This window comes from Ostrea edulis, chromosome 7 (genome assembly GCF_947568905.1).
Source record: "Ostrea edulis chromosome 7, xbOstEdul1.1, whole genome shotgun sequence".
NCBI lineage: Eukaryota > Metazoa > Mollusca > Bivalvia > Ostreida > Ostreidae > Ostrea > Ostrea edulis.
This window is the reverse complement of record NC_079170.1, coordinates 65,094,950-65,116,047: the sequence shown is the minus strand read 5'-3', so window position 1 is coordinate 65,116,047 and position 21,098 is coordinate 65,094,950. Positions and strand designations below refer to the sequence as shown.

At 35.9% G+C, this 21,098-nt stretch overlaps 1 protein-coding gene across 6 annotated transcripts; it reads left to right on the top strand.

The window, feature by feature from the left end:
• Positions 1 to 279: 279 nt before the first annotated feature.
• LOC125654000 (serine/threonine-protein kinase WNK1-like) lies at positions 280 to 19,840 on the top strand. 6 transcript variants are annotated; one of them, XM_048883731.2, is made up of 18 exons: positions 286 to 2,039; positions 2,651 to 2,826; positions 3,572 to 3,792; positions 4,557 to 4,714; positions 4,918 to 5,006; positions 5,237 to 5,462; positions 5,741 to 5,947; positions 8,142 to 8,292; positions 8,456 to 8,514; positions 8,734 to 8,826; positions 9,374 to 9,448; positions 10,657 to 10,841; positions 11,058 to 11,274; positions 11,418 to 11,612; positions 11,787 to 11,831; positions 12,621 to 14,735; positions 15,892 to 16,088; positions 16,543 to 19,840. In XM_048883731.2, exons 1-18 carry the CDS (start codon positions 1,053 to 1,055, stop codon positions 17,447 to 17,449), a joined length of 6,303 nt encoding a protein of 2,100 aa, XP_048739688.2. In that variant the 5' UTR covers positions 286 to 1,052; the 3' UTR covers positions 17,450 to 19,840. The 6 variants fall into 6 exon arrangements, with proteins under 6 accessions (XP_056001064.1, XP_048739688.2, XP_056001063.1 ...); XM_056145088.1 differs by having other exon boundaries at positions 12,621 to 15,161; XM_056145089.1 differs by lacking the exon at positions 11,787 to 11,831 and having other exon boundaries at positions 280 to 2,039; positions 12,621 to 15,161.
• The last annotated feature ends 1,258 nt before the right edge of the window (positions 19,841 to 21,098 follow it).

Genomic DNA, 21,098 nt, shown 5'->3' with positions numbered 1-21,098 from the left:
TTGTTCAAACACATGTATCATGCTACACTGCTGTACACGCATGATATAAGACTAACAAGTTCCGATAGCTAGAGCAGACGATATTTCTAATCGGTCATACTTCCGGCAAAGGATGTGTTTCATCATCAAAAAGAATAGTTCCTTGATGTTTGCGTCCTTTACTCTTTTCTTTGCAACTTTCTTTAAATAACTTTATTAAAAAATACAATTTCTTCGTCATTTATTTTCATTTAGATTAAAACTGAATAATATCTTTACTACACAAGAAAAATAAATGTCAGTCATATCCGTGCGCCAACTATGTGCGTTCTAAGGTTGAGTCGTCGCCATTGAAAAGGCTGTGATTGTACAGTGGAACATCCAGGAAAGAAAATTGACTGCAAAGATGTGGATTTATATATAAAATAGAACGTTTGAGTGTCCGACATGGATGTTTCATCCATCGGATATCTTATTGTTTCATGGAAATAATAATAGACAGTTACTTTAGAAGGGGACTGAGAAAATATACGCTCAGTGCACTGGAAACAAATCATTCCTGTTAAGTCTGGCTTGTGGAATGCTGTCGTTCAATAAGTGGTCATGATTAATATTAAGCATGACGAGTGAAGTGGAGTTTACGAATCCTCAAAAGTGGATGAATATTTCTTTCACCGAAGCAGGATTTTTTACTTGCGTTTTAATCCAAAATCTAAGGTCGATCGATTTGATTGAACATAATCGTCGACCTTGTTTAGGTTTTGGAAGTAGGTCAGACATCCAATTATTCTCGTGTTTATATGTATAGCAGGACACGTAATAAGTGTATAGTGTGCGGATTTACTCAGATACAGCGAAATAGGATAGTACTTTAAAGATTCAGGTAGTTTGTAGATAACAGTATTGTTGTTTACAGTATTATTGTATAAAAGCGTGATTGGAGTGACATAATGAAGTATTGCCATTTTAAATTTGTAGCTGTACTTTAAACCTGCACTAGAGCTAGACACTCACTGGTCAGATTTAAAGTAACAGAACTTGAAAATTTGACACAAGTTTGTCATCTTGTAATCATGAGTAAGACTGTCCACTCAAGTGTAAATGGAGACGTTTCTCATACTACAGATGAAAATGTTACTGAGTTACAGAAAAAACCACTGAAACATCAAGGACTATCTGCTGCAAGCAAAATCAGCAAAAGAACAAGTAATGAAATGGGACAGAGAAATACACATCGTAGGATATCTGACAGAAGTTTGGGTGAAAGGCAATCTCCTGATCATGTCTCAAAAGTAAGCGCAAAGAATATGCGCTACACAGGTCTTGGGAAGCAAAGGAAATGTATATCTGATGATTGGACTGCCAAAGTTCAAGCATTAAATGGAAGTGAAAGAGAGAAATTTTTATCCACAGGAAAGAACAAGAGTTTAGGAGTGAAAAAAGACAGAGACAGGTCAGCTAGTATACCATCGTGTTCAACAGACAGTGCAATGTCTGTGTCTCTAAAGGACAATGAAAAGGAGAAAACATTTGATAAAGATTCCATTGGTAAAGATTCCAACAATGTAGATGGTAGTTCAAACATTGTTAATAATAATTCTGATGAATCAAGACCAGATCCAAAAAGTGTTCAAAAGCCAGACAGTGAAAAAATCAAGCACAAATTTCAAGTCATTCCAAGATCACGGAGATCTGTTACAATTGATAAAACTACAACTGTGATAAGACCTGATGGAAATAAAGAAAAATCAGCAGTGCAAAATGAAGAACCTGTTGCAACAATTGACAGTGCTTTGGGTAAAAGTGTTGATTCCAAAGACACTGAGGAACGAGACTTGTCACAGGAGGGAAATTCTGAATTTGATGGTGCTACGGAAAAGAAAGAAACAGGTGATGATGGAGTGAAAAAAGACGATGAAAATGATGAGAAAGCTGTGGCCACATCACCAGATGGGAGATTTCTTAAGTTTGATGTAGAAATTGGTAGAGGATCATTTAAAACAGTTTACAAAGGCTTAGATACTGAAACCGGTGTAGCAGTAGCCTGGTGTGAACTACAGGTACAGACAGACCGATATATTTAAAATTTTTAAAGTGTTTAATAGATTTATGTATTCATAATCAACTATGTTCTGTAAAGAAAGTAACTTCATCATGTTGTAGTGATAAGATTTGATGATGGTTGTAATGAAAGTCGACTTGATTTACATATAAATGAAGAACTCAGTTTACACAACAAAAATTTGAATAATCTGAATATAGCCAGTCACATTACATTATATTACAATTACACGCTGCAGTACCAAAATACACAATAATCTGGGATTGTGGATGAAAATAGTGCAGACATTATGTAATGATTGACAAGTGTCAGAGCAGGAAGTCGGAGATGTAGTTCCAAATTATCTTTCACTTGTTATATCGTGATTTCCTTTTCAAGAATTAGTGAAGAACAATCGTCTTTTTTCTGAATATTATTTTTAATGCATAGGAAATATGATGAAGTCTAAAGAAATGTCTGACTTATAAAATATATATGAATTGTAAATCTTATATATTGCATAATATACTATTAAGTTGAATATGTTTTTAATACAACACATGATGTGAAACAATATAACATCTTAAAAATTGTCATTGAAGGGCTTATATAGTAATATGCTAATTTCAGGATAAAAAATGGAACAAGAGTGAGAGACAACGATTTCGTGAAGAAGCTGAGATGTTGAAGGAGTTACAACATCCAAATATTGTGAGATTCTATGATTCCTGGGAAGAGCCTAACATGAGAAACAGAAAAATTATCGTGTTGGTCACAGAGCTTATGACATCTGGAACACTCAAAACGTATGTACACTTATTTTAGGATCATGCTCGGTACTAGAATTAGTTTGTGTGTATGTGCACAGCTCATTGAAATAGAAATTCCATATGTTATCTGGTATGACAGTGCTGCATACTGCAGACAAAACACTGTATTCTGCCAAATAGCTCTGCAGATATTAAGGCACCTGTACATAAATAATTGAAATATTTGATATGAGAGGTTTTGTCCCTGCAGACCTGTGTTTAAGTTTTAAACCAGTTAAAAGTTAGCCTGACTATAGTAGCCTGGCTGCTAGTGTCAGAAGTATCAGGAAAAATCAATGTTTGTGTGACATTTAGGTGTCCTCCCACATAGGTTATCGTGGTTGTCGTGTATACTGCTTTTCATACCATGCTGTGGGGGTGAAAAACAATGATTTATATGTGTAGTAACAAAGTAAGCAGCTTTTCTCTTTGGAAGCTTCCCAGTTAACAGGTTAAAGCAGTTTTTGATGCATACATACATGAGATAATTGCAAAAATATTGGTGTTTATGAATTATTAGGGTTATTATTTATATGTGTACAGCTTTGCAAAGTTTAAAGCAAAAAGTAAGCATGTTTTGTGGAAACTATTCCCTTAGTCCATACAGATAGTATACCAGTACATGGAGTATCATCATTTTTCCAGTGCCAACAGAAGCTGTTTACATGGTTAAGTGTGCAATATTGATTATCAGTACCATTGTACATCCATATGGCATATCAAATACTGTTTCACTTTGCAGTTACATCAAGAGGTTTAAGAAGATAAATGCCAAAGTATTGAAAAGTTGGTGTAAGCAGATCTTGAAGGGTCTGTGTTACCTACATACCAGGGACCCACCTGTGATACACAGGGACCTGAAGTGTGACAACATCTTCATCACAGGGACAACTGGATCTGTCAAGATAGGAGATCTGGGGTTGGCCACACTCAAAAACAAATCTTTTGCTAAGAGTGTTATAGGTAAATATCTATTCTGTACATGTAGTGTTCATAAGACTTGATACTTTATTTTTGTGTTTGCTTCCTTATAGGTTTTGAAGGAAAAGTAAGTATTGTAATATGTGTGTATCCAGCATAAAACAGTTTTAGAAACACCGAGACTGTAAAGACTTTTTCCTTATTGGTATTTTGAATATTTCTGTTGCGGGATTTTTAAAGATTTGGTATTACTAGGTTACTGACACTACATATGGATCACCATATATATTAATTTACAGACAAAATTAATTTATGGTCTATGTAATAAAAGTGAGTATAAGCATATGTTCATAAACTGTGTATACCTTGTAGTTTTTAACATTCTAAATTATGGATATTTTGTATTATAAACAATCTATCATGAAATTAATGTGATTAAACAATTTAAAGACTGGAAGTAGATCAAATCCATCATAACTATGATTCTCAAAAAAGAAAAGAAAAAGGAAAGAATAGAAAGAAAAAAACTTGAAATATCAACTTGTATTACCACACTACATGTGTATAAACATTTATGATTACTCTATTATAGACCTGTCCTTTTAAACATGATTATGCCAAGAGTAAGGTAAGATTTATGTGCAACTATGTGATGTGCACACAGCTTCCATATTTCAGGTACTTAATATTAACAAATTTCTTTTCAGCCAGCACAGGCAGCTTGTCAATTCCAAAAAAGCTAATCAGGGTTTCCCCCTCAAATTTTCCTTTTCTAGGTACAAAGAACGTCTTCTGTCTACTTTAAGGTACGCCGGAGTTCATGGCCCCGGAAATGTACGAGGAACATTACGATGAATCAGTGGATGTTTACGCTTTTGGGATGTGCATGTTGGAAATGGCTACATCTGAGTATCCGTACAAGGAATGTCATAATGCCGCTCAGATTTACAGGAGAGTGACAACAGTATGTACAATTTTTCCGATGTAAACTGGGAATGTCCAAAGTTGATAGAAGGAAATTCAGTGTATTACACCTTCCTTGTGAGAAATAATGAAGATAAGAATGCTATATATTCATTATGTTGAAAGATAAGTTTAAACATTAAATTGTGGAGAGAGATAAACCCAAATTCGCATTACATTAACTTGTACTTATTTGTTGAACAGGGTGTCAGACCAGAAGCTTTTGAGAAGCTTGAAAATGAAGAAATTAAAAAGATCATTGACAGTTGCATCCAGACGAACAGACAAGACAGGTGACTAATACTAATGTGAAGTAATTTTTTTCACAGAACAGGAGAAATAGATGAACTGCAATACATATCACATACTAAGTTGAGATGAAGTGTGTGAAAATATTGCCTTGATTTCATTGTTTACATTAAACAAGTACCATTGTATAATACACAGTCTATACCTGTTCATATTGAAAGAAAAACATAGCACAAATACAGCAAAAGCTGTCATGTATATATGATGATTTCAGACCTTCAGCCAAAACTTTGCTGCAGCTGGATTTCTTCACAGAGGACACCGGTGTGATTGTGGAGGTAGCAAACAGGGAGGATGGGGAAGCTCTTCCAAACATCATGGCTCTTCGTCTCCGAGTTGTTGACCCGAAGAAACGGAGGGACAAACATAAAGAAAATGAGGCCATACAGTTCGAATTTGATCTCAATAATGATCAAGCTGAAGATGTGGCTTTAGAAATGGTACTAGAGGATTATGATTAATATATATTTTATATTTGATTCATCTGTTTATCAATTATCAAACCTGCTGATGAATTTGAAGTTTAGGAAGTACTTTACTAAAATGCAATCGTTGTTTGGACCTTTTCATCTGGAAAATGAAGATACTTTAATGGATTAATGTCCTGAGTAAAGATAAGATTCCAACTACCCATATGTGTTGTGTACTTATAAAACAAATCAAGGGTAGCTGATTGTGTGAATGTCAAAAACTTGTATCTATTTTATTGTACATATAGGTTAAGTCAGGGTTTTTACTAGAAGAAGATGTGAAGACTGTCACACGACAGATCAAAGACAAAACCCAGCCCATTAGGGCATTGAGGATGGCCAAAGCTGCAGAAGGCGTGGCAAACAATACGTCAGAAACCAGCATGGCCCACTCAGTCAGTCAATCCTCTATCCCACAGCAATCACAGGAACAATCTAGTCAACCTCCACCACAGGTAATCATTAGGACAAAGAAGATACATTCTCTGCCTTTCTTTGGATTTTGTATCATTTATAAGATGCAATTGTTGGAGATATGTGTAGGTGAAGTCTTGAAGAATTTAAGACTGCGTCGATATTTTGAAATAATTGATTATATGTATCTAAATTTTCACAAGACATGTATGTAGTATGATGAAATATCGATTGGGACCCAAGTTAACTTTGACTGACTTATGAACTTACCATCAACTTGAACATTTATATAGTGTTAACTGACACTTGACTTGCACTGACTTTTCTGCAACTGGACCCCTACTTAACAGGTTTTCAATCTAGCCTATATAAACTTGTAAGTGACCAATTTAGCATGCTGAATTCAACTTGGTTGGTTAAAAGATGGTGATGAAACTTGTTTATACTTTCAAGTAAAAAGAATGCAGTGTTCGAAATTGGTTTAAAACTTGGTGTAGACCACAGGTCTATGCCAAAACAAGATGACATAGACCTTATTGTATTGACATAGACCACAACATTGGAAAAAAAATAACATAAATTAAAAACGTTGTTATTTACTTCTAATGTACTTAGAAAGCATATTTTCTTTCCATTTCCATAACAGTATCCTCCTTTCCTCATAACATTTATCAGACGACTGACCAGGGTCCATTGGGATAACTTTATTGCTTTAAACCTAGAAAATCGGCATAGACAATTTGGTCTATCTCACAATTGGCATAGACCGGTGTCATTTAACATAGACTCTGTCTATCAGTCTATGGCTAATTTTGAACACTGAGAATGAATACTGCAATGTGAAGTAATGCACTTTAATATGTTAAATGAAGAGATATTGTACAAAATTAAATACAATGATTGATATTGATACAAATGAAATCTGTATCATCTCAGCTCTTGAAGAATGGTCAATTACACCTTTCATGCACTTGCATAACTTTTATCGCAAATCACCTTTGAATTAGAACGCTTTACCCGATATAGCATTGCGTGGTGTGACGACACAATTGAATGAGACGATTGAACAATTTGAATGACATGTTTGATGTAATACAAGAGTTTTCATTGGCCGATTACAGCCCGCCCACTTTCTCGAGCGGATTCAGTGTAGCAAAGATCCACCTCTTATAAAAACCTTCGATTTACGGGTCACAAAAAGCTGCGGACGGTTGAGGCCTGAAATCGGTGTATTCTTGTGTTGCTGTCTCATAAACTCAATATAAAAAAATCTTAACATATTTTCCTACTATATACTTCCGTCCAAACATACCTTCAAATATTCATTAAAGCCACACACCACCCGAAAACTTGCAGCTTCAAATGATTTCGTTTGTTGACGTAGCCATGTTAGGTAGCCGGTCAATTCGAATTCTTGCTATTGGTATCTATTCATAAAATCGGTTGTAAGTTATGTATTCGCTCTTCATTTATTATCAACACGAATAATTAATAGAAATTAAAACATTTTTGTACCAGTTTTTGTAAAGGTAAAATAAGCTCTAGATGAACGAAAATGCTACATAAGGACATTTGATGGAGACCGGCCGGCGCGGCCGCTCATGACTAATGAAAACCGCACTGCCGTGAGTTTAGCTATTTGAATAATTATCATTTAATAGGATTGGGGTGGTATATTATTTAAACAATTTAGCTAAAATATTTGTGGGGTATTAGTACACATCTAGACGCTATTGTGCCAATATGGAAATGAACCGGGATTCGAATTGACTGGCTACCTAACATGGCTACGTCTACGAACGAAATCATCAAAAGTTGTGATCCGAGTTTTTGGGTCGTATGGGGCTTTAATGAATATTTGAAGGTATGTTTAGACACAAGTATAGTAGGAAAATATGTTAGGAATTTTTTTTATATTAAATTTATGAGACAACAACACAAGAATACAACTTTTTCTCTTTCTTCCTTTGAAGTTTTTTTTCCATCTAGCATCTGGCCGTCATGTTTTCAAATGCTGACTACTCCCGAGTAAGGGAATATGGGCGGACTTATACATATGGACCAATGAGAGTTTCTGTTGCATTTCGCAATTGTATTACAAACAGATTCAATTGTGTCGTCACACAACGCAATACTATATCGGCCAAAGCGTTCTAATTCAAAGGTGAATTGCGATAAGAGGGCCTATATTCAAAACTTATTCAGGATACATGTATGTAGTCATTGTCCTTACAGCATCAGCAAGGACAGACTTCGCCCGGTCAAACAATTGAAGTTCAGACAGTCCAGCAACAACCATCACAGCAAACACAGTCAGCACAAGGTCCTGAGCCAACCCCTCAAGTACAACAAATCCAGTCGTCAGGTAGTCTGGAAGACACGCAAGGTAATTATTGGCCATGAAAGCATTAATGAAGTACTTTTCAACTAAATACAGTTAAGTAAAGGGAAATAATTCAAAGAAGTATACGTGTAGATTTTGAAGGATTGTATAAATAATTTTTACTTGTATTTTGAACTGTTTTCATAATTTGATAATCAAATTTCAGCATCAGTACCTGCAGCTGTCCCCAGAGAGGTTGTGGAAGGTCTTATGGATGGACATCAGGTTCGTTTCTAAATTTTCTTTGACCCCATTATTAATGTTTTCTTGCATTCATGTTGAAACAAACTTAAAAAAAATGTTGATACATGGTACAGAAAATAAAAGGTCACACATCATTTTCAAAATCATAATCCTTCATATATTTCTCTTGCTAAACGAAAGATAACTAGTTATATTTAACAATTATATATAAGAGTTAAAACATGAGCATTCGCTTTGTAGCTCAAGAAGGAAAGATCTGATAGTATTTGTTCCACCTCAAGTGTGGGCCAAGGTGTGGCACAGGGTACCAGTCAGCAAAAACAACTAAGTCAGGTACTTATTGAAAATGATGACAGTATCATCATTTATGGTGAGATGTGCATAGATTAGAAATAAGTGTACCGACATTATGTTTTTACAAGGTGTTTATTAATGATGAGGGTTGTGGTTGTTTATGTTATCTGCAGGGTTGCAATGCGAATATCACTATGTCACTGTCCGGCATTGTCTTGTACTGTCTACCCATTTGTGTGTCTATGTGGGAGAAAATAATTTGAAATTTCTTATGTTGTGTCACACTACTGTGAAACTTCATGGTAATATTTATCACAATGAGTTACAACACCTGATCGAGGTCACAGCAGGTGAACACTTCTGTTCATAATTAGGACAGGAACTGAAATAGCAGTATGCATACAATGTATTACCAGCAGATTTGAAGAATCATGATAAATCCTCTTTATTTACTTTATTACATTTAATCTCTTTGTTCAAAGTTTTGTACAATTGTCGCCTCAATGTTTAATATGTGTATTACAGTAACCATTGTATATATAATCTGGATTTGTACTAAATTCACACCACCTCATCTATTAATCAGGTAGTCATGGTGAAAGACGTTCCTTTCCCAATGTTAAAGAAAGTTGCAAGTGTCCCAACTCGATTACACAAGCAGGTGTGCAAGCGATCTTTGGTCCATGCTAGCTTTTCACACCTTTGAATGTAACCCAACTCTGCTCATTTTTCCACACAGCAATTGTTTGTAGTTCACCAGTTTGATTACTTCCCTCTTCCCTTTTGGATATGGTTTCCTTTTGGGGCTGGATTCAATCCTTTACATATACATAGTAGAGATGAATAGTTAGATAGTGTATTAACTTTGTGTATATATTAGAATGCTAGCAGCCTAGCATTAGACTGTAAGAGTAAAACTCAAATACTTGCAGTTGTAGTGTTATGAAACAATTCTGGTCTTAAATGAACTTGAATGATAGACTGTAAGAGTAAAACTCAAATACTTGCAGTTGTAGTGTTATGAAACAATTCTGGTCTTAAATGAACTTGAATGATGAAATTTTCTGAAACACAAACTTGTTTTCAAGTTATAAGGTTTAAATAATCTCTGAAACATACATGTATGTATATCCTACTATTTTGGCTTAATGTTCATGTATATACATAGATGTCAGTGAAATATGCTAGTAAGGCAAAGCCATATAGACTGTATATACATTACTGTATACCAGGAATATTTGCTCCATTTTTATTTTTGCCCTCACCTTTTATGGGTGGGTTTTAGAATTTAGAATGATATAAATTGTGGAGTTCTTAAGTCAGGAAGTAGGACGAGAGCTCTGGATGAAAATAATGAATGTGTTTTGGGCAAAAATTACACTGGATATAATTTCTTGGTACACAGTATTGACATTAAGGTGCAGGTTTTCAGTTGCTGTGGTTGAAGTTGTAATTACCAAGTCATTATTTCCAATTCTGTTTCATACAGTATGTAACTATGAATATAAAGACATTAATAACTCCATATGAATGATATATACAAACTGTTTGCTGAGCACTCAACACTTAATGTAACTGCTTTTGAACCAGTATAGTCGTCTATTCAGAAATCCATGACTTGTATATTTATCTCAGAAATTTCTTTTGAAGTAGATTATGAAAGATATTTTACATTATAAACAGTCAGTATTATGGGAATGTTAACATATTACATTACTTTTGAAAGCATGGTGTTATCAGAATTTTCCACTTGCTAGTATAATGTTGAATGATAAAACAAGTATTTATGAAGTTTTATGATATACCAGCATAACTTGTTTCTTTACACAAAGTGTGCATCTGTTGATGGGATCATTCAAATGCTTACAGGGTTCAAGTCTAGAACAGCTGAACATAGCAGCTGCCCAACAGCAGCAGCAGAAACAACCATCAGGCACAGGGACACCGAAGGCTAATTCCTCGCTATCTAGTGGTCCGTCACAAACCAGCCTAGGTTCTAATCTGTCACTGAGCGGTGCAGTACTACAGGATCAGGACCAGAGTAACAGAGAAAGGTACCGGTGACATTCTAGTAAAGCACATTAGTACACAAAGATATCATACTTAATGTAGTAGAAGTTCTGATTGATGCTTTAACAATGCTAAAGTTAGAACATTTTGTTCAGCCATTTGAGTCTCTCATTCTTTTATATACATAAAACATGTGAACATTAAATGAAAACATGCACAAATACTAATGTTTGAAATTTAAATTTATTTTTTTTTTGCAGTGAAAATGAGTCAGTTGCTGCTAAAACTGAGGAGAAGAAGAAGAGGGTGAGAGTCAAAAGGAGGAAGACTCTCGAGAAGAATCCACGCCTGACCATACTTAGTTACGAGAATGAGTCTGGGGAAGTGGAGTGTCGACTGGAAATCTCCAACAAAAACAACATTACCTTTAAGTTCTCGCTAGAGAATGATAAACCCCAAGAAATAGCTGAAAGCTTGGTACGTTGTCAATGTTACAGGATATAGGAAAATATGTGGCGGGTCATAAATGAAGTGAGAAAAAGAGGTGAACGGAAACTTACTAGAGGATATGATTAGATTTGAGATTTGTAAATTTCATGGGTTAGTTTTGAACATTTTAGGTTCAGGAAGATTTGCTGCCTGAAGCTCAATCGGGTATGGTGATTCAGCTGCTGATGGAGGTGGACCATATGGTGAAAGAGAACCCTGAAACGGCTGTCGCAACCATCCTTAGTTGTAACACGAACACGCCAACATCCAGTCCCTGTACTGTCAGGAGGATACATCCAGCAGCTCTCGATTCTGAGGCCGTCAAGGTGACTACATCTCTAGCCATTAATCTGAAAGACAAACACTGAAAAATTTTGAAGTTCTGTTGTTGGCATGTTCATTATAGTTTTCTAGAATCTGAAGTTGTGGTATATAAACATTCACTATACCCTTAGAGTTGTTGTGAAGTCTTTTGAATTCTCTTTTAACTGTCAATGTAGGCCATTAAACGAGGGCATAAAGGAAAACGTCACTCTTCTCACAAGGTTTGGTCCTATTGCATCTTCTTTACCCATTATAGTCACCCTTTCCTTGCATGTCACTTCCTGTTAACGTTGGTGAAGGAAAAAAAAGGGGGTCAAAATGATGTCCTACTTGTGTTTTCTTACAGTACAATATTAGTAGTAAACTAACTTTATGGAATAACCCTGAGAATAACAACATAAATAACATTCATATTTATACAATGATGAAATTTATACAAATGATTTAGAGAACAAATCAAGATTTATGGAAAACAATAGGTCATGTATTGCTGTCTAGAAAAAAAAGAAGAAAGTCTTATTATCTTGCACAGTTTATTTGTAATTTTAATTTAAAAAAAGAATTTATATGTAAATGTGGTTTGTTTTATTTTGTACACAGCTGCTTATAATGTGAAATATAATTGCATTGTCACACTTTGTGATCTTGAAGAACTGGTTTCAAGTACTGCTTCAACTGGAGACCAATTATAGGAAAAATTTTTAGCAGGAAATTTTCTCTCAATCACCTTGTTATTGGATGACAATATTTTGTACAACTTAAGATTTTATTTGTTCTTATCGTATTGCATCAATTGGCCAACCTGAAAATATTATGAATTACAGTGGTCTCCATCTAGATTCTCATTATTGTTGGTCCAAAGTAGTGTTTTGATACATGCATTATGGAGGAGTTGAAGATTTCAAAAGTTGACTGTATATGCTCCACGCTTTATTTGCAAGATGATATTTGCACATTTATGCTATGTGAGATACAGTGAAAATGGAATGATTATTGTTTTACTTTTACAGAGACTACACTTTGACACGGATGGAGACAGTGGACAAGCCTCTGACGACAGTAGGAATGAAATGGGAGTTTTGGATGGGGTTGATGGACATGTACAAATGAGAGAGAAAAAGTCAGAATCTCGAGTTATTGAAAGCAAAAAAAGAAGTTTCATTGTCAGCAAAGTCCTAGAGCCAAGGATCCTTGAATCTAAAATATCTGAAGACGATAATGAAGAGCACACCAACATTTCTGATAATTACATTTCCCCAGAAAACACACAAAGTTCTTTGCCCTCGTCCAGTCAAACAACGACACAGCACACTAGTGGTGTGATAGATAGTGATCCAGGAACTGGTACAGATTCTGATAAATCCGTTTCCAGAAGAGCCAATGTCCCTGTAGACCTTTCAGCTTTACAGGAGCAACTTCACCAGCTGACTCATGCTACCGGTACTCAGCAAGCTGTACAAACTGATGTTCCAGCAGAAAAAGGATCTCCAGTTGTTCCAGCTCAAACAGCTACAGGTATTTCAGAAATTCGGCCTCAAGTTGTGGATGATCCGTCTGCTCCTACAGACACTATTCATAAGAGACATCCTAGTGTTGAAAGTTTGCAAGGACAACAGCAAGCCCAACAGAAAATAGCTCAGCCTGCACCACAGCAGACCAGTCAAACAGCTCAGACACAAATCATACCACAACAGCAACCAGTGCAACAACAGCAACAATCAAAGCCACAACTTCAGCAACAGACTCTCCAACAACAGCCTGTGCAACAACAGCCAGTGCAACATCAACAACCCCCAGTCCAACAACTTGCACAACACCAACAAACAGCTCAGCAGTCATTGCAGCAAACAACAGTGCAACACCAACAACCAACAGGGCAACAGACTGTGCAACAACAGCAAGGTCAACGCATCCAGCAACAGATGCCACCACCTGCTCAATCACAGCCGCAACCCAAACAACTCGATGAAACTGTTCCCCCTGTTTCTCAACACCAAATTCCTCCAGCCCAAATTGACCCTCTCTCAAGCAGTCAGCATATGGATCCGAGTCTTAATCCAAGTCAGTCTGTCCCTGCAAATTTATCAAATATTGTGCCCATTACGCATCCCCAGAATATTTCTGGTCAACAGCAACAACCAGTTCAGGCACAGATGTATCCCAAAATGCCGATGATGATGCCCCCCATGCCCCCCCTGGACCCCATGTATCAGTTACAGATGCAATATTACAATAACTACATGTGGTACATGTCTTTTCTCCAACAAGCCCACTCTCAACAACCACCCCCACAACAAGCTCCACAGATGTTCATGCAGCCTAATCCGGCTAATTGGATGTTTCCTGGACCTTTCTATCATACAGTGACAGGGGCAACAACACAATCGCAACAGCACCAGCAGATCCCACCCTCCATGATGGTCGATCAGCCTGTGGCATCTGGATCCTCCCATCCTCCGTCTCCCACAATGTCCAGGAGGCGTGACCAAGACAACCAGAGTAAAGCTCCTAGTAACACTGACCAGCAGGCTGGACCCAAGAAAGCAGACATAACAAATCTTCAGAAACTGGATCAGGAACTCATGAAGCTCCGAACGGTTGGTCCCAGAAGGGAGAAGAATGTGGGAGGGGCAGAGGTATGCCCCTCTGGAAGTGACAGTCAGACTGCACAAAATGCAGGACCCGGTGGCTTAGAATCTGGGTCTGTAACCCCTAGTGTCTCACTTGAAAGTCTCAAAAATGAAGAAATGAAGAAAGTCCCATCAGAAGTGTCTCAAGAGAATGGCTCAAAGAAAAGATTTTTAGTGAGTGCTGTGAAAGATGATCCATTAATTAGTAGATCTGTGTCTGATGAGGCTACTCCTACTGCAGACGAGAGCAAAACTCTGACAGAAATTTCAGAAGACGTGAAACAGACATTGCAGGACATTGTCGAGAAAGTGTCAAATGATAAACAAAAGAGACAGGAGACAAGCCAGAAAGGCCGTTTCCAAGTGACACCTGTTCAAGCCACAACAGAAAACGTAGTTGCTAGTCCTAACAATATTGACAATGAAAATGTACTAGGTGAAGGGGCTAGCACAGATAATCCAGAATGTGTATCATCCCAGCTTGCTAGCAGCACTGTAAGTAACATGCTCACAAAGCTGTCTCCCTACTCTTCTAAGCTTTCAGAACCATCACCTTTGAAAAATCCTCTCGTCAGTAAGGTTAAATTTGATGAACAGCCCAAATTTGTCTTTACCCCGGAACATACTCAACAATACTCAAACATGTTGCCTTATAGACGGAGGTTAAAGTCCACGGGGAGCTATGATTTTTCACATGATTGTGAACAGTGTGGGGGTTATTTCAAAGGTGGTGGTTCTTTCATTGCTAACAAAAAGGCACATGGTATGCATGTGCATGTGCCTAAAGTAAGTTTTGAGTTTTCCCCTGGGGAAAGTTGCTTTGATGAGGAATGTAGGGCAGTAGAAACTGGGAGTCAGACCTCTCCAGCCTTGATGGTTGTAGATTTTTGGAAGTCAAGAGTCCCCAGATTTCGTAAAAAGGTAAATAATCATGTAATCCAAAGTAATAGCTCATGAATATTCCAAGAATGAGGCATCTTTTTAATATCACTGTATATTACACATGTATCTTACAGCTGCCTTGTATGCAATGAACATTATAAACAGATTTATTGGTATGGGGTATTTGCAATGGAGATGGTTAATTCACACATATACTTGTCAAAGTATTGTTGCTATATTCCTTGAAATATGATCCTTCAGTAGTACAAGTGGGGGATTGGGAAATTCCACCATGGGAACAAAGAATTCAGTGAATCTCGTTCCCAAGGTGGAATTTACCAATCCCACATAAGAAATGAATCGGATATTGTTATTATTGGATTTTATTCACAGTCTAGTGCATTAATTCAGGAGCTTTGAGAAAATTCATATTTATGAAAATTCTTATTCGATGCAGAAATTGATTAGATTTATCAGAAAGCTACATCAAATCAAATTCTGAAGAAATATATGTACAATACAAAATGTTTTAATTCACTTAGATATCTTAGAAAATATATGTTGGTCAATGACAGAAAAAAAGTTTTACTTTTAGAAATCAATCATACACAGAAAGAGTATTTCTTTATAATTGTTGATGTCCTCTTAACTGTCAAAATTTTATGTCTTTTTTTTTTTTATCTATTAAAGAACATTGTGATCTATTTGTTTTGTATCAGAAAAGTCAATCAGTGCATTCCAGTTATATGGTTATTTTATTTTACTATAGTCGCCCAAGATGGAAGAGTCGTCTGAAATAGACAATGAGGTTCAAACAGTGAAAGAGGTGGATGAGGATGAAGAGGTCTTGGAACATCTGCCAGAGATGCAGGACAAGGCTGAACTTCATGACTTTGAGGGAAGGGAGGAATCCAAACCTCAAGTCTGGTGGCATGATGATCCGGAATATCAAGAGATGCTGATGAGGTTCGAGATATTAATTTTTATACTCTGAAAGAACCTGACTAGAAGTTAACAGAGTGTATATTTAGAAATTCCTCTTGCGACTTTAAATCTTGATTGTCAAAAAAGCTTTCGATCGCAAATTTTGAAATATGTACATGTAGTTTACCCTAGAGGAAAAATGTCCTGGAATACTTACCTTACAGATTTTTATGCCTCAGAGGTTTGAGATTGGGTGGCATATTGTTTTTGTTTGGTCAGTCATTCTGTAATTTTGTCTTTCTGTCCAAAAGTTTAACCGTCCTAATTAATAACTTGAGAACTAAAGAAGTTAGAGATTTAATATTCAGCAAAATGAATACAGGAGAGCTTTAATCATTGGAAAATGGTCACTCTCGGGCGCATTTGTGTTTGTCAATCTTATGTTCTATATATTTATGTGCAACATGAAATTCTAGTTTTTGTGTTGTAATTTCAGACATGAAGAGGAAAGGAAGTCGTTGAACTTCAAACAACAAAGAGAAGTCCAGGCCTTCATGAAGAAGAAAGGCTTGCCTGTTCCTCCCATCCCACCCCCTGCGCCCCCTCCTCCGCTACAGATGAGGGGTCCAGACCATGCCAGTATGTTGAGTCCCCAGATGCAGTCACTTCAGTCTTCTCTGCAACAGTTAGGAAGGTTACACATCACTGGAAAACTCATGCCAAGTCTCACAAAACAGAACAAACCTACATGTGCCAATGTGGGAGATGTGACAAAGTTAAGTGAGGATAGTATTTTGTCAAAAGAACTCAAGACATCCATGACAGATCTTCATGGAGAGAAAAATTCTGACTCTGTTTCGGGTACAAGTGGACTTTCGCAGAGGGAGTTGAGTCAGAGTGGGGGGAAATCAGAAGATGTGACTGTGATGTCTGACGTTTGTTCTGTGCAAAATGTCAAAGCCGACTGTGATACAGCAGACTCCATGAAAAATAGCTTCAACCAAAGCAGTAGGAAATCAAGTGTTGATTACTCGGTATCTCCAGAAGCCGAGCAGCGTGGGCAACAGATGAACTTAGTGCAGAATCCTGCAACTGATCAGCCATTACAAGTTATTACAAGTCGGCAACCAATGTTTAACAATCACCCTTACCCATATAGCTTTCCTTACACTAATCCGACTTCTACACCTTATGCACAGGCAGGCTTTGGTAGCCATGGATACTTCTACCCACAGTTCCTTCCGCCCAATGTTGGCATGATGCCCAGCGGTCAGAGTGGTGTAGTAACACCATCTGGAATGCCTCCTGTAACAACTACGGCCCAAGTGATGGTGGCAGATTCCAACACTGTGCCTGCTTATCTACCAGTCAACACTTCATCATTATCACCGCCGCAACCTTGAACAACATTAGCCAAATGTCTTTCATAACATTGTTCCATCATTAATTGATACAAAGTACATGTAAGGTTTCTTGGTTTCTGAATGTAGCTGTAGTTCATTGAGGATAAAAACATGGATTAATCATTGCTGTATCAATAGAAATGTTTTACCCTGGTGATATGGGAACAAACTGAACTAAACCTCATTCAGATCATGGGTGAATGGATGTCATAGTTTTTGTGTGTGTTTTTGTATTCACATTCAAACTGTGTGCAAGTTGTATGGTCTGAAATGTAGTTAATGGATTGTACATGTATGTATTACTTAACATTAAAATAATGTATGTATAAAATATCTTTAATTTATCATATTGAAATATGTGTGTATGCTTGTTAAGAAGTTGTACAGTCAAAATTGCTATAGAGTATTTAAAAGAAATACATGTATTATTTAAACACACACACACAAAAAAAAGCTTCGACTGTGCAATTTATGTCCATAATCTACTACATGCTGTACATTGTCAATTGAGGAAAAAAGGTGCAAACTGTCCATAACAGTATTGTATTGAAAAGAATTGGGTTCAGCATTGTGATTTTCTTAAATGATTGCCATGCAATCGAAATAATTGATGTCCAGATTATTAGTTTAATATTTTCTTTTTCATGTACAGACACATGTACAGTAGAATGCACTGTGGAGTTTTGTCCTGTGGAAAACGTTTTTTTTCTCACCTTTTTTTTTTATCAAGACGCAGTAAGGTTGATGTTCTTAGAATGGACATTGGGTTTCACTGGCAAAGTTCATCTCTTGCCAGAATATTGTACATAGGTATGGCTCTGGTACGAAGGGTGCGTTGCAAAAGGTTTTGAGATTCTAATACAAATTTTTGTAAGCACCAAATCATCTGCTTTCAGTAGTCTGTTTGAAGGCCTATATTGTTGTCATTGGTTTGGTTTTTATGATTACAAAAAAATTATTATATTTATATAAAAGCATAATGTATATCAAACTATCAAAATTTAAATCGTGCAAACTATTGTCCACAGTTTATAGATTGCAGCTTGGAAATTTTGTCTTCTATGAAAATTTTACATTTTGTACGTGCAACTTGTAACATCTCAAAATTCAAGTTATAATTAAAAATTGCATGCATGACTAAAACAAGAACAAAAACAAAAAAAAACCCCAAAAAAAATTGTTGGATTTATGCATTTCAGGTGTTTGATTTTAGGCATTAACATAAAGTGTATTTTTACTGTTTAAAACTTGCCACAATGAAATTAACCTTTGGCTACTAATGCTGAATTTCAGTATCCCTGTACACCTTTGTGCATTAGGGTGTCTGTAAGGAATTGACTGAGTTTTTTAAAAACATGATTTCTGAACAAAAACACTTTCAATGTTACCATGGAAAATTGATGGAAAAGGAAGGTCAAATGGTTGATGTCACTGAATAGAGGTTCAAGAAAGTATACCTCTGATAGTAAGCATCATTTGCGTAACAAATTTTCAAGTAAATTACACCAAAATGGGGAATGTTTTTTGGTATATATTTCAATGACATTTTCATTACATTTGACAATGAAATTCCTCATACTTTTTTAGCTCTTATTTTCTTGACATTGAGCTTTTGACCTTTGACACTCATAAAGGTCTTTTTTTTTTGGCATTAACATTTTTTTGTGTTTTATTTTGATTGGGACATACTTGGATTTTTTTTTTGCACCTGTACATAGAAAAACTAGTTCTATCAATCTTGCATCCTCAGTTTCCTTATTTAGTTTTGATGTTGCTGTATGTATAGTGATATAAACTTCGTTAATTATTTGTAGACTTCCAGCAAAAGGGAAAGAATTTGTTAGAATTAAATTTGTTTCAATTGATGAATTCAGTACATTTCACTCCGGAAAATACAGTGCATAAGATTATTGGGTGTAACTCCTATGTACAGACATAGTTAATTAAATTGAAGTGGAGAACACATAGAAATGTAAATATTTTTGCATGACTTTGTTTTAAACTGAAGAAAAATAGGTATTGAAGTGGTTTCCAAGGAAATGTCTTGAAATTATATGAACAAAGAAACATTGTGTATTTCGAGTAACTTACAGTCCATTGTAGATTTAAGAAGTATATGGCCTGTTTTATTTGTGTGCAATGTAATTGAAAATCCAATTTCATAATATTTCTGTGATACCATAGTTGTAATACTCTGGACAATTACAACTTCAGCTTTGTTCATGTAGGTAGTGTCAACCAAACCGTTTCGATGCTTGACAGATAATTTGATGTTTAATTCATGCCACTTTTGCTGTATGGTTTTTAAGTTTTGTTGCAATGTTATATTTTTAAAGAAAGTTGAACAATGCAAGGTAAAGCTTTTTTGCAGTAAAGCGTGCCGGAAATGACCACCTGTGTTTGTCTTGTTACTTAAGACAGAGAAATAAATATGTATGTTTTGGTGTCAGCATCTCTACATGTACAGAAATACCGATATTTGTAGAGAGTGTATTGCATTTTGTTTGGAATTGGATATATAACATTGGGTTGGATATATGCACAATGATGCATGGTTACCTATACCCTCTTTTTCGGGATCTATTATACGATACGTAGATGAATTTTAAGATTTACAGAAATAAACATGAAAGATGAACAAGTCTAAACAAAAACAATGTAGATTTCACACACCATTTCAAATCGAGTTTTTATGTCCATTCTATTTATGTTTATGCTTTGTTGTACTGAGAAAATAAAGATGCAATAAGTATTGGAAATTTAAGTCCAACAAAATAAAATGACTCCGTATTTTTTACTCTCCAAGCTAAAAATTTAAGCTGTTTGCATTTATGTAATGTTTGAATACTACTGCAAATGGAATTTATTCAGATGCATATACTGAATAAGTACATTGCATTTAAAAACATTGGATTGTAAGTACTGCACTTTGAGGAGCTGTCACTAATATCCCCAGATTATTACAAACTGTTGGAATTGCTTATGTCCCTGCCTTTACTGCCAAGTAAATAAGTAGAGCTGATAAAAGACCATGTTATTTGGGACGATGTGAAACACTTAAATCAGTTGTGTTCAAATAGGTAAATGCCAACAAATTAAGGAGGCCAGGTCAGAATATAAACTGTAAATCTGATATACATGTAAAACACTAAAAGTGGGTTCAACTGATCTGATACATGTAGCAGTGGATATTAAAAGGTCTGCATCTCTTATAAGAACACCCCCCCCCCCCCCCCCCCCAATAAATAATTCAAAGGAAATTTAATTTCGAGAAAATAGACAGGGCATGAACTGCAACGCCTTATGCCAGCATACTTCATGAAACACGTTGGAGCTTAAAATTCACGAATGAAAAGTATGCTGTTGTGAAGCTTTACTGTTCATATTCTCCTGCATTTTCAAAAATGATATTTATTTTTAATATATACATTTTACTTTCATATCTGTCTGAATATTCCCAGCCTTTAAAATAGTCCTAGTATACAATATATTGACCCGTGTGCACATTAATCAAATTCATGTGGAAATGGCTATCACTTCAAATTGTAAAGAGTCTGATGATAAAACAATGGAATGTGAATATTATATTAAATGCTCCAAGTCCCATTATTTTTAAAATGACAATGCTGCTGAATATGAAATTCCAAAG